Here is a 15,000-nt window from a genome sequence, read left to right on the forward strand (position 1 = left end):
TTACGAGTCCAAAGAAGAGGAAATGGAATCATTCATTATATTGGTTTTGCCAGTCAAAGCGACCACACCAAAGGAAGCGTGATGGGCTAATTGCTTTATATTATCAACTTGTTGGTTAGTTGTGAATTACTCTAAAGGAAAATCGAACGAACAAATCAATATGATAAACCTGAATCTATATGTTCATTCTAAACGGCTGGAAACATTCTCATATTATCTATCTATCTATCTATCTATCTATCTATCTATCTATCTATCTATCTATCTATCTATCTATCTATCTATCTATCTATTACTCCTCTCTCTCTCTCTCTCTCTCTTTATGACCGTCTGTTTATTTCTATCTCTCTCCTCCCTTCTCTCTCTTTTTTTTATCTGTCTGTCTGTCTGTCTGTTGGTTTTAGGTAAATTCTCTAAGGGAGTGTTCTGCATACTAAATACCTATATGATAAGGTTTGTAGTGTCCCCAAAATTTGAAATTATCTTTGGAGTTACTATTCGGATTTTAAACGCACCCACGGAGAGTTTCTGTCTGCTAATTGCTTGACTAAGCCCCAGCATTTGGCATACAAGACCCAACCATATTCATAAGTTTACTTGCTTCCCTGTTTATCTGTCTACCTGTCCTTCTGAGCTGTCTCTGTGTATGCTGTGAATTTTAATGTCTGCTATTTGCCTATGTATTTATGCATGTCCGTATGTGTGTCTGTGTGTCTGTATGTATATATGTATTTGTGAATGCATGTGCATGTGTGTATGATTGTGTGTATGTATGTATGTATATATGCAAGCATGTATGCAAGCATGTATGTATGTATGTATGTATGTATGTATGTATGTATGTATGTATGTATGTATGTATATGTATATATGTATGATTGTAAGTATGTATATGTGTGCGTGTACATGTATGTGAGTGAGATTATCTTGCAGTAGGTTTGCATGTACTTTTAGTACACATTTGCATGTGTGTGTGTGTGTGTGTGTTTGTATAGGAATTCCTTGCATATGTAAATATGCAGTATTCGTCCCAAAGAATCTCAGAAAAGAAAATCCATTTAATGTTTCACAAATTTTCAATGTATCTTTGGTTGAGTGTGTTTGGAGAATGCGAATCAGTTTTCTTTGTTCCTTTTGGAGAAACCTAGTTTTTCTAGGCTTTTATACAAATCTGTTGTTGTGGTCTAGAGTACCTAAATAAGATAATCCCACTCACATACACGTACACTCACATACACGTACCCACGAATCCCTTGAGCTGTCCGGAGTAAAACAGGCTGAAAACAAGAGAACAAGAATGCCTAGCCACATACATAAACAATAGATACAAACGATGATCCACAGCCTCGATATAAGAGCTGTACGTTTCTTATTAGTTGTCCGCACTCGTTTTATTAGTTTTCGTTTTCATCAGTTTTTCATGGGATCCGCACAACTTTTCTTCTCTGTTCCACAGAACAACATTTGTTCTATTGTGCATACAACGAGTTGCTAGTCCTACCAGTTCTTTACTTTAAAAATGTGTATACATTCTGGATTTGGTTTGCCTGTTTTGGTATGTCTACTAGAACAATCCTTCTCACGTATAGCGTTGCAGACGGGTATAGTATCAATATCACGTCTCATGGGAAGGTTGCGGATATTTATGTATCATTTCTTCCGCATTCGTACGACACAATCGTCACTTTCTATCGCATCATGGAGTTTTAAAAACATTATATTTTTTGTTGATGAGATATTTAGTGGCTATCCTCTGTTTCAGAATAGTAATTGGAGAGCCTGCAAAGCGCAAGAGAAGCTCGGTCTGTTAATATCGTTGATATTCTTAAGCTTTTGGGAAAAATATCTACTCGTAACTTCCTGCTGGTATGACGAATATTTCTTCAAAGTCTCCGTTTACGTAGATTAACCCAGCCACCATTGGTTCACATGGAACTGTTGTGCCCTCAGAATACTTGATTACGAGTTATTCACTTAATCTCTTGATATTAATTTCGCTGAAGCGTGTACATGGGATGTATTAATTTCTCACTTTAGCATTCAGATGTTATTGTTGTCTAAGTGACGCGGCATTCAAAGGCTGTTTCAACTGGTTTTCTGGCTCTACTCACATCCATCTATTCATCTACCCCATCCATTTAATATATATTGCCGTGAAATGAAACTTACCAGTCGTCTTTAGTATCGTTCTAGTCTTGAGATCCAAGTTGCAGATCTTTTCAAGTGTCCAGTCTAATATCCCTGTTAATGCTATTAGTATCTAATACTTCGTCTAGTCGATAATCTTTACTCGTTTGACAATCAAATATGAACTTATCTTGACTATTCCTATGTCTATTTAGTTTTGTGACCAGTCCTAACTGCCTATTGCCGTTCGAATACAGATTTATGTAATCAAATCAATAATAAAAAAGACTGGTGATTTTCTAACTTTGGAGGTTGGCGAGTTTGTGAAGAGGGATTCTCCTTTGAAGGCCAGCAAACGTAAACATGCCCTGTTTATATTCCACGATGTAGGAGTTCGCGTGAAACCAAGTTTACTCTGTTTATTCTCTCTAGCCATTATTCGTTCGTCGAAGCTGATACAATGTTGAAAGATTAATCTCCAAGAGCATGTAAAAACATTCTCAAGTTACCGTAGACCAAAGGGAGAATTTGTAATAAGTAAATGTATGTAGAAAAGTCTTATGAAGCAGTATAACTCATCTTTTAAACGTGCCCGCCACCTACACTGCCTCATCACTCATAATATCTCTATTCTCATACTGTTTCCTCCCGGATCCCTTCCCAATTCCCGCTTCCGCTGCCACAACGGCTCTTTCCTTTCTAATACTGCCGCACTCACTGAACCCAACAATATCTCAGAGGCATCCGATGTGGTAGCGGGCCGCGTGTCTTTCAACATTTCAGTTCCGTCGACCTGCCACCAAACACCTCTTAGCTTTCAACATCGTACCTCTCTTCACTCGCCTACCGAGGAAACAAGAACTCATTTTCTCTCTTCAGACTTACACGTTCGAAACGGTCTAAATTCACCATCTCAATTACATGTTCACTCCAACTGCTTCATCAATATACATCTCTTACTCCTACTTCACCTTTATACAATCTTCTCTCATTATCCACATTGCAACTTACCCTCACACCTACGCACACGCCCTTAACATACCAACACAACATCCTCATATGTACGCACTTCTCTCCCATCACCCTTTCCCATACACTTACGCATCTTATTTATACATACACATTGCCGAGATTCGCGGCTCTCTCTTTTACTCTCTTTTACTTGTTTCAGTCATTTGACTATGGCCATGTTGGAGCACCGCCCTTAGTCGGGCAAATCAACCCCAGGTCTTATTCTTTGTAAGCCTAGTACTTATTCTATCGGTGTCTTTTTGCCGAACCGCTAAGTTACGGGGACGTAAACGCGCCAGCATCGGTTGTCAAGCGATGTTGGGTGGACAAACACAGACACAGACATACACACACATATACGACGGGCTTCTTTCAGTTTCTGTCTACCAGATCCACTCACAAGGCTTTGGTCGGCCCGAGGCTATAGTAGAAGACACTTTCCCAGGGTGCCACATAGTGGGACTGAACCCGGAACCATGTGGTTGGTAAACAAGCTACTTACCACACAGCCACTTCTGGCTCATTGATGTTTCAGAGATAACTTAGCAGTTTTCGACTCTTTCTTGACCATCATATTCTATGGATCTCATCTTAGTTTCTGAATGCCTCACTTCTTCCATCTTGTCTCTTCGGTACACCTACGCTCCCTTGCACGTCGGCATGTTAACACATACATACCTATACAAACGGTCTTGCGGATACACACATACCCACACGTATGTATTCCTTACACATGTATACTCACATTTATATCACTATTTACCCACCACATTGTGTCTTTAACAAACACATACAACTTCCCCTACCGCTTATCTTCCTTTACTTTCCAATTTTCTTTCAAATAACGTATTTTTAGGGCTTTATATTTGTTTTTTTTAAAATTCGACCTTTGTTGGGTATGGATTGAACATGAATATTAGAATATTAGGTTATATTGGATAAAAGAAATGCTTTGAAAACGAGATATAATCTGCCTACTCCGTTATATTGTTTTACACCATGTACTTCCCAAAAATATCTTTTTTCTTTACGCTTCGTCAGTCAGTTCCAGCTTTAATCCATTCAAAACAACAATTTCTTTTCTGCGGACTTTATCAAATTCATATCACAGTTATCACCTCTCCGCTCTGCGTCTTTTGCCAGCTTTTGTTTTTACAGTCAAACCTCTCCGGACATTTACCTGCGTTTTGTATTTTTAAAAATCTTTTTCTTTGACTTCGTTTCTCTTTACAGAGCTCAAACACTTTCTTTATGTCTCTTATTATAGTTCAAATCAGTATGAGCCTCGGGGGTCTATAAAAGATTCAATTGTTAAAATTTATCTGCTATAAACTGGTTGTACTTCCACAATACACAAAATACTTTAATAGTTTTTAAACACAATTCCTAATAATATCTAATTATGAAAATATGAAATGATTTTTTTGGAAATCGAATAACTAGGGAGGTCTATCTGAATAAAATATCAATCAAAGGGATTCATGGTGAAAAATGGTCGAGAAACACTAGCCTAACCACGTTCTTTGTTTAAACATGGATCTGCATATAAATCCACCACGCCTTCCAAGTTCCTCTTACTTTCCGATTTTTTAAACAATTTTTTCCCCATTTATATAAAAAATATATCGTAGATTCAATCGAACCGTTTTGAAGTTAATCGACTTTCTTGATATTCTGTTATTTAACCTTGGAAATATTTAACAAAATATAAGAAAATAATTCTAAATTGAGTATTAGTTAAGAATGTGGTCTACCATATTATCGAAGACGTGAAATGAGAAGAAAATATGGAACTGAAAAGGAACCCTTATAGAAAGACAGCGTGTTCCCCCCTTTATGGATATGATATATAATGCCTTCTTTTAGGTTTTAAGGAAGTTTACCACTTGCAAGGAAACTCTGGAAAAGTATCTGAAGTGGTTTTGCTAAAGCTTGTTTACAAGACTTAATAATAATAATAATAGTAATACTACTACTACTACTACTACTACTACTACTACTACTACTACTACTACTACTACTACTAATAATAATAATAATAATAATAATAATAATAATAATAATAATGATTGATTATTATGATGATGATGATAATGATGATAATAATAATAAATAATAATAATAATAATAATGAATCAGCTAAGATTTTACTATAAATGATAGAATGTTAGACAATCCCCACCCTGCGAAGAAAACCTTACACTTATTTATCACTTAATAGACGACTGCAGTTTCGCTTACATAGCAAAACGACTAATCAAATAAATTTGGTTTAAACTTTCTAAAGTTATCCAACACAACGGCAAAAAAAGAATAATTAATATGGATACAAATTCTATTTCCTCTATCCATTAATAAAAGAGAAAGCAAAATGTATTTTCACTAATATTTTTACGAAGTGGTGGAAATGCTTCCTTGGAGAACCTTTGTTTTCACTTATTTTACTACATTTGCCAGTCATTCATCCTTAACAGGAAAGAGGTATTATATAAATATTAGAAAATGTTATGCTTCGAGTTCTGTTTGCGTCGAGCCTCTCTAGCAAATCGAACGTTCTCCGTTGACTTAAAAATAAATCGTGGTACTTATGTGTCTCAGGACCGTATGTCAGTAATAAAGGGAACTAAAAAGGAAGTTGTTTTATCGCAAAACTTCCGCTCTGTCATTTCATTGAAATCAATGAAAACCTGGAGCGCTATATTTCATCTTCATTGCTAATAATATATCAAAATTTGACAGCAAATACGTTGACAATATACAGTTTTCGTAAACCATCGTGAGCCAAACATATTTTTGTAAATAAGTAATTCAAAAGTCGTTGCAATATATATTCAAATGTAATATAAATATATAAGAATATTACTGTTAGTAATAGGTACAGGAGTGGCTGTGTGGTAAGTAGCTTGTTTACCAACCACATGGTTCCGGGTTCAGTCCCACCGCGTGGCACCTTGGGCAAGTGCCTTCTACTATAGCCTCGGGCCGACCAACGCCTTGTGAGTGGATTTGGTAGACGGAAACTGAAAGAAGCCCGTCGTATATAGTATATATATATAATATATATATATGCGTGTGTGGTGTGTTTGTGTGTCTGTGTTTGTCCCCCTTGACAACCGATGCTGGGTGTTATGTCCCCGTTACTTAGCGGTTCGGCAAAAGAGACCGATAGAATAAGTACTGGGCTAAAAAAGAATAAGTCCCGGGGTCGAGTTGCTCGATTAAAGGCGGTGCTCCAGCATGGCCACAGTCAAATGACTGAAACAAGTAAAAGAGTAAAGAAAAGAGAGTTAATAATTTACAATAATTTGAGTGACTAGCGTGCGTAACAGAACCACAAAGGGAAAATTATCAATTTATAATGAAGGGTACTATTTGTAACAGCATCATGCTAAAGATGGTTGAAGCGGGCATGTTTTTGACCCTGATCCAGTATTACTCACTGACGAGAACAAAGTGATCATTCACAAAGTTCGAAATCACTGTGCTATGGGTATGTCTGATTTTCATTGTCGATTTCTTTCGTCTATGGTACAGGGTCTTAAAATTTTACTGCTCGTCCACTTGATTTAGCCCTTGTGCACAAGTGAAAACTGTGGTTTTAAGTCGTTTTGACTGCCATCTTTAGCATGTTGGGGCTACTACTAGTAGCCAAATATAATTTGTATCAGGAGTGGCTGTGTGGTAAGTAGCTTGCTAACCAACCACATGGTTTCGGGTTCAGGCTCACTGCGTGGCATCTTGGGCAAGTGTCTTCTGCTATAGCCCCGGGCCGACCAATGCCTTGTGAGTGGATTTGGTAGACAGAAACTGAAAGAAGCCTGTCGTATATATGTATATATATATTGTATGTGTGTGTGCTTGTGTGTTCCTGTATTTGTTCCCCTAGCATTGCTTGACAACCGATGCTGGTGTGTTACGTCCCCGTCACTTAGCGGTTCGGCAAAAAGAGATCGATAGAATAAGTACTGGGCTTACAAAGAATAAGTCTCGGGGTCGATTTGCTCGACTAAAGGCGGTGCTCCAGTATGGCAGCAGTCAAATGACTGGAACAAGTTAAAGAAGTATATTACAATCCGTTATATTTCATGTTACTATGTGATATGTATGCACGTCAGTGTATGCGTCTGTTTGTGTATATGCGAGTGTGTATGACCGAACGCAAGAGCAGTTGTATGTAAGCGGATAATAATTAAGTAATTACATCGTCCATATTGACAGATATTGGTTGTGGATATACATTAATTTGATTTTCTTAGTCAACGCCAAAAATTCGTTCGTGAGTAAAACGTTCAGTTCTATATTTAAGAGATGAGGAATTATGTACATTATTTACATTTGACGGATATTTGTCCTCATCTTGTTTGTTGTTAACACAACGTTTCTGCAGTTATACACTCCAGCCTTCATCAGGTGTCCTGGGGAAATTTCGCACCTGGGTTTTCGTTCCTAAGGTATTTTTCGATGTTGTTATATTATTATATTATTATTATATTATTATTATATTATTATTATTATTATTATTATTATTATATATTCAGGTCACTGCCTGGAATCGAACTCGGAATCTTGGGGTTAGTAGCCCCACTCTTAACACTACGCCATATGCTCACGGGCATATGGCGTAGTGGTTAATAATAATAATAACACACAACAAAACAACAATAATAATAATAATAACAACAACAACATCGAAAAATACCTTAGGAATGAGAACCCAGGTTCGAAATTTCCCCAAGATACCTGATGAAGGCTGGAGGGTATATCAGCCGAAACGTTGAGTTAACAACAAACAAGATGAGGACAAATATCCGTCAAATGTAAATGATGGAAATAGAGTAAAACGCTGTTGCTGTTTAGGCTCATTACCGATCGACTAATTCAGTGGCGCTCATCTACTTGTTTCCTATGCATCCATTTGGTTCCTATTTTATTCATGGGGGCTCCCGTAGCCATTCAGCATTTAAAAAATCCTATTACACAGGAGTGTGTTAAGTAGCTTGCTTCCCAACCACATGGTTCTGGGTTCAGTCCCACTATGTGGCACCTTGGGCAAGTGTCTTCTACAATAGCCTTGGGCCGACAAAGGCCTTGTGAGTGGATTTGGTAGAGGGAAACTGAAAGAAGCCCGTCATATGTATGATATATATATATGTTTCTGTGTCTGTATTTGTCTCCCCACCATCCCTTGACAACTGATGTTAGTGTGTTTACGTCCCCGTAACTTAGCTGTTCGGTAAGAGAAACCGATAGAATAAGTCCTAGGCTTACAAAGAATAAGACCTGGGGTCGATTTGTTCGACTAAAGGCGCTGATCCAGCATGGCCACAGTCAAATGACTGAAACAAACAAGCAAAAAAGAATAAATAAAAAAAGAATAAAGGAATATTTTATGTTTAATTATTATTAATTACTGTATTTAAAAAATTGCTGAAAAATTTTGTGGAAGTTTAACCGATTAATTGGAGATAAATTTTAACAACAAACTCTTCTGAGGACCCAGAAGGGCCATATGGACCCAGGTTGAAAACCACTGGACTAAACCTATTATTAACGACTTTCCAGCCGTGACATCTCAGATCTTCTCTCAGGCATTATATACTCTCGAATACTTTCACCTATGTATCCTTTTCTAAACATTGTACAATGTTCTTTGTCGGACGACATTTTCTTGCTATTTCTAACACATCCAACGACCACGTGGAAGATCCTGTGTTTACTCGACAATAAAATGTCTTTCTAAATGCTCGAGATATGTAGATAGAAATTTAAATTGGGTTCAGCACTTCTTGAACTAAAGAAACAATAAAAACGATTAGTCGAAAACAGGTGCCATAAAAAAATACTTATTGAAATTGTTTTTAATATGAAGAAATAATGAAAAAAAATTATATGCAAAATAACTGATAAGTGTATACACCGCTCCCTCTCTCTATATATACATACGTAGATGTGTGTGTATATATATATATATATATATATATATATATATATATATAATTATATATATATATATATATATATATACACACATCTGTCTGTCTGTCTATCAATTAATATATACAGATCCATCAACCATGATATATGTGTGTATGTGTGTATGTGTGTGTGTGTGTGGGTGTGTGGGTGTGTGTGTGTGGTGTGGTGTGTGTGTGTGTGTCTAATCACTTAATAAGCAGGGGCATCATCTTTCTGAGTCATTGAGTCTCAGTTTTATTGTTATTTCCTGTTAAGTAGCCAATCACTCTGATTTCTTAATTCCTGTTACGCACTTTTGCAGTAAGAGACAAGAGAGGAGAGCGAGGAGAAAGAGGACGAGAGAGATAGATAGAGAGAGAGAGAGAGAGAGAGAGGGAGAGAGAGGGAGGGAGGGAGGGAGGAGGAGAGAGAGAGTCAGAAGATGTGAAAGAGATTACATCGCTAGTGCTTCGGTTTGTATTTGATGAGGAACTTGACTTCCGCATGAATAAAACTCATGCTTTTGTTTTTTGCTGATTCTTTTAACACGTTGACGCCGACCAAGTAGATTTAAACTCAAAAGTATTCTAGCCATGACCATCCTTTTGTATCGGCAGTCAGGTGTAGGGCTCATAGCCCTTTATAGAACCTCAGAGACTGCTTGGAAGAAGGTAGGAAGTTATCCTATAATCAGACACCTAGCCCCATATACTTGCAACAGTATGGTTTCCATTTCAGACACCCACGAACAAGTACTATTGTTAAACCAGGCGATGGAAAAAAATTACCAACTATACGTGATTGTCACGGCTGGATTTCACTTCAGAATGTAAAAAGTGGGAGCGAATACTGCAAGGTATGGTGATCGACGATGTAATGATTCTGCAAGCCAATCATCCTAGATTGGAACTTTCCTCAGAAGAATGAATGGGAAAATTAACCCCTTGGGATTTTAGCTGAGTTCTAAAGAGGTTGGAATAGATATCACAAGGCATTCGCCCGATGCTGTAACAACTTGCAATTTACTACCAGAATGTAAAATAGTAACGACCAAAGAGAACTTTCAGGAAGCAAAATCCACAGATCAATGTGAGGGAATATCAAAGGAAATACATACAAGATTCACAGAGATATGTTGGACAATGATTCAGCTGGGAGAAAAGGTTTCCTCTGTGGTTTATGTATGCCGAGAACAGCTTTATCAATATCAAAACGCTCTTCATTTTGTTAAACCCCAATATTGAAAAGATCATTTAATAAGTATTTTTCAACCCGATAAGAAGAAGTTACAAAGCATTTATTCTGGTATTATGCCATTTCTAGAATCCCACCACCTTGTATCATACTACCATTTTCATATTCCTAAGCACAGTAAAATGTTATTACTATTAAAAAAAAAAAGAAAGAAGCTTTATATTACAGCTCATAGTTATTTTACTTACCAAGGATTGCAATCACTTCGTCGTCTTGAATAACTTCAAGAGATCCAGTGACCACAAAACATAATGAGTCTAAACTTTCTCCTTGATGATAGATGAGATCACCCGGTGCACTATGAGTCATCGTGAAATGCATGGCTAGAGCTCGCAGACAGCCGTCGCTTGCCAATCGGAAAGCCGGATGTTCGCAAAAGACTTTCCGATTCAAATGAACACAGATGTCGGCTTTCATATCTTTTGGGCAATAATTCAATACCTAATGAATAGAACGAAACAATTCATTTGGGAGCTTTTGGCAAACTCTATAAAAGTTTAATCATGAATAAATCATAGTTTATGATATCATGTAGAAAAAACATATTCGACGCTGGCACAGAAAACGATTTAGAGATTGGAGCATTTAATATAGAGAATTCCTTCGGGATTCTTAATAGTATAAAAACTATTGCGATATGGTTTCCAAAAGCAATACTTATAAAGGTAACAATGATGCAAATTGATAGCAAGCAAATAATAATATAGTGTGCATTAATGAAATAGTGAAAGATTAAATGGAAGCTATATATTTTATATAGAATCATATTCACTCAAACATCTTTAAATATTTATTCGTATGGTTATAGAGAAACTGTCGTAATTACAGAGACAGCTTATGTATTTAACACAAAAATAAGAACACGAGCTATTGTTTAGAATAACCGAAATTTTGGAAATAATCCATTATCGTTGAAAGCTGGTGCGAAGTTAATTGTTATACAATCTCTATGCAAACGCACATTACACGCGCACGTGCACACGCACAGTCGGCGCGCGTGCGTGTATAGACAGATGTATAATCTATTTATAATATTTAGATGTATATATATGTATATATATGTATATATATATATATATATATAATATATATATATATATATATATATACCTATATATATATATATATATATATATATATATATATATATATAATATATATATATAATATATATATATATATCTTATTATAATATATATATATAATATATTATTATAATATATATATAATACACAAACACACACATGTATAGATTACAAACATATTTAGAAACTGAGACTTCGCAAATCACTACTCCCAAATTCGATCTTCGGATAATTGTGAAACTGTAATACGCATATGGTAGAGAGATTTGTATTTGATGGCAAGAATTAAGCAGACAAAGGAATTTTATTGTTGTTCAATAGGACCGTATTTGTTTACTTACTAGGTGTGTGGTAGAATTGCTTGTTGAAAAAAACAAAATGAAGAATTGGTATAAATAGGAATACGTAAAAAAAGATATAAAGAAATACATACGAACACGCACGCACAAACCTATATATATATAGATATATAGATACATACACACACATTCACACACACACATATATACATATAAACATATACACAAATAAATTTTTTTTAAATGCTGTAAGGAGAGCTATCTATTGAAGAGAAATATCCAAATATATAAAAATGAAAAGATTCCAACGATTCATTCCAAGTGAATTTGATATAGAGATAATTATGCAGGCAAGGAAATAGGTTTTGCTTTTGATAACCTCACCTTGGGGATAAAAATGGAGAGAATTATTTGCTGTGTCTATACATTCGACAGAATTATGTAAATTATCGGAGTTTGGTCATTATGTATAGAAGATTTCTTACCTTGCAAGGTCTTCATAGAGACGCAATACAATCGGTAATGAATCGTACAGATTTAGGAAGATGTCAAAAACATTTTAGTTTAATAATCGTTACTCATATTAACATAATTTCTTGAATATCACTTTAAATTTTGATATAAATACTGATGAAAAGTTTATTTATGAACATAAGAATTCTAGCCAGTCATAGACTGTTCTACGAAGTACAATCTCTATCTTTCTTACCTTCTGATGATGTTACCTTCATTAATGTTTCTCATTATTATAAAAAGGTTCTTCGACAAAGTGGGTCTTTCAAATGAAATGCAACTTGCTATCTACTTTTATGTTTTTAAGCGTGAAAATAGACCGGGAAATATTTTCAGGTATAATCCGAATTTTAGTTTAAAAGTAAAAAGAAATTTCTTCAAAGATTTTAAAATCTTAATTTCTCTTCTTTTTCTGAAGAATAGTATATAAGATCTTAAGTAGAAATTCGATTATGGGTAATTATAGCTCTTTTGCAATAAAAGTTTCTGATAATAATAATTCGGTCTATTTCCTTATCTGTAACTGTATTGCTCCAGACAGTTATCCTCTGCTTTTCGAATCCTTTGATTAGTGTCTTAAAGTATATTTAGACAATGGCAATGCAGTTTCATCGAAAATAATTTCAACAATGTTATTTTTTTCAGTATATCTATTCTTTCAAATATTCAGGTAAAACAATTATAACATATTTATTCAAGTATTCTTGTTTTTTAAAGAAAAATATGTTCCATTACGTTCAAAATCAATTGGAATATAGTACAAAACGGTTTACTTATTATAAATGGACGGCTCCTCTTGCTTGCAGTTGGGGAGTAAATGCTGCTGCAGTGAAAAGTCTTTCATCTTATTTCAAGACTCGCGTGGTTTAAATAAAAGTTCCGAAATGAAAGACTTTGCCGACATAGTCCGTGATATTCTGCATTTAGATTATATATATCCCAACAGGTTATGTTAAGGACATTTTGCTTTGGACAAAGGAATCACTTCGACGCCATTTTAGTTTATTGTCTCACTTGGTTCTATATGTTTTTATGCATTTTTATTTTTATATTTCTGAGTTATATTTCTTGGGCAGTTAGCATTAGTTGAACACTAACATTTTAAAATTAATTTTCTTTACAATCACTTTTGTACACACACATAAAAGTGATTTAAAAAAAGAACAAATTTAAAAACTTTAGTGTTTAATTAATGTTAACTGCCCAAGAGATATAACTCAGAAATATAAAAATAAAAAACATAAAAACATAGTAGCATATTACATAATCATCCAAAAATTAGAAACCAGGAATTCGGAGTAACTATTTGTGACTTTAATCTCGAAATAAAATAACTCTTCCTTAACATTAAGTGCATTTTTTTCTTCCTCTTGTTCGCATTTTAATGTTTACTGAAATACATGTATATACGTACACACATGTACGTATATATATTTATGCACAGAAGCACATATATTTATATATGTATCAAACAATTTTTCTTCAAAATACATTAAATTTTTTTAAATACTACTACTGTTAATCATACTTGGGAACCTCTTTCAAAGCCTTTTTTTTTCATTCACATCGACTCTAGAAAATGTCGCAGTCTGCTGTTTAATTCAGTGAGACTTATTTACAAGACTGTTAATTTGTAGGTAATAAAAAGAACTCAACATAAACCATAAACATCACGGTTTTCAGTGTAAAAGCAAAGCACACTCACACATACACGTATACACGAAGGCAAATATTCGGTAGGTTACGGCACAGTTTCCATTTACTAAGTTTCATTCCCTACGCATTAGTCAAGTCGAGGCCAAAGCAGAAAACACATGCCAGATATGCCACTCATTTGAATAAAACTTGGATCCACGTGGTCTCAAATCGAGCTATTTAATTACACAGCCGTGTCTGTGCCTATACATATATACATTTATACATATATACAAACATAGAAGAGAATATCTGTAGACAACTGCTTCGAAACCTTCAGCTTCTATGTCCAGACTATGAATTCATATTCATACCAATAATAATTGGAGCACTGGGCTTTTTTTAGTAAATGCTTAAAGGAGAATCTGGATAAACTGAGATTTTCAGAAAGAGAAATCGACCGGCTGATTCGTATATAACAAGAGAAATCTGTGAGTGGAACAGTAAAAATATGCAAGACTTTTCTCAAGTTCCAAATGTGAATTTGTCTATGTTAACTATAACCCAAAGATGGAGCTTTGTACCTTTGTTGGAAGCTGGCTCTCTCTTCAGCGGAAGATTTATAATAAATAAAAAATAGAAGAGACATACAATGCGCTTCGCTGGTTACAATGCGCTTCGCTGGTTACAATGCGCTTCGCTGGTTACAATGCGCTTCGCTGGTTACAATGCGCTTCGCTGGTTACAATGCGCTTCGCTGGTTACAATGCGCTTCGCTGGTTACAATGCGCTTCGCATCGTTTTAGCTTTCGATTGAAAAGCCACCCTGCTTGCTTGGGTAGCAAGGCTAACCTCAGCCTTGATCGGAAGGCTACTCTATTGCAGAATTGCCTATTAAGGCGGCGAGCTGGAAGAAACGTTAGCACGCCGGGTGAAATGCCTAGCGGTATTTCGTCTGTCTTTATGTTCTGAGTTCAAATTCCGCCGAGGTCGACTTTGCATTTCATCCTTTCGAGGTCGATTAAATAAGTACCAGTTACGCACTGGGGTCGATGTTATTGACTTAATCCCTTTGTCTGTCCTTGTTTGTCCCTTCTGTGTGTAGCCCCTTGTAAGTAGTA

General features: G+C 35.5%; 1 protein-coding gene and 1 long non-coding RNA gene across 2 annotated transcripts in view; both read right to left on the minus strand.

Moving 5' to 3' along the window:
- Positions 1-15,000, minus strand: part of LOC115222693 (potassium voltage-gated channel subfamily H member 1-like) — a 95,074-nt gene that overhangs the window by 6,099 nt on the left and 73,975 nt on the right. The window contains exon 4 of the mRNA XM_029793013.2: positions 10,536-10,788. Coding sequence (XP_029648873.1) covers positions 10,536-10,788 — 253 coding nt within the window. The remainder of the gene's footprint in view (positions 1-10,535; positions 10,789-15,000) is intronic.
- LOC118767238 lies at positions 2,435-3,110 on the minus strand. Its single transcript, XR_005003139.1, has 3 exons — positions 3,013-3,110; positions 2,856-2,860; positions 2,435-2,626 (listed from the first exon to the last, which is right to left on the minus strand). It is a non-coding gene; the product is annotated as an uncharacterized LOC118767238 (long non-coding RNA).

Source organism: Octopus sinensis, linkage group LG20, assembly GCF_006345805.1.
Source record: "Octopus sinensis linkage group LG20, ASM634580v1, whole genome shotgun sequence".
In the NCBI taxonomy this organism is placed as follows: domain Eukaryota; kingdom Metazoa; phylum Mollusca; class Cephalopoda; order Octopoda; family Octopodidae; genus Octopus; species Octopus sinensis.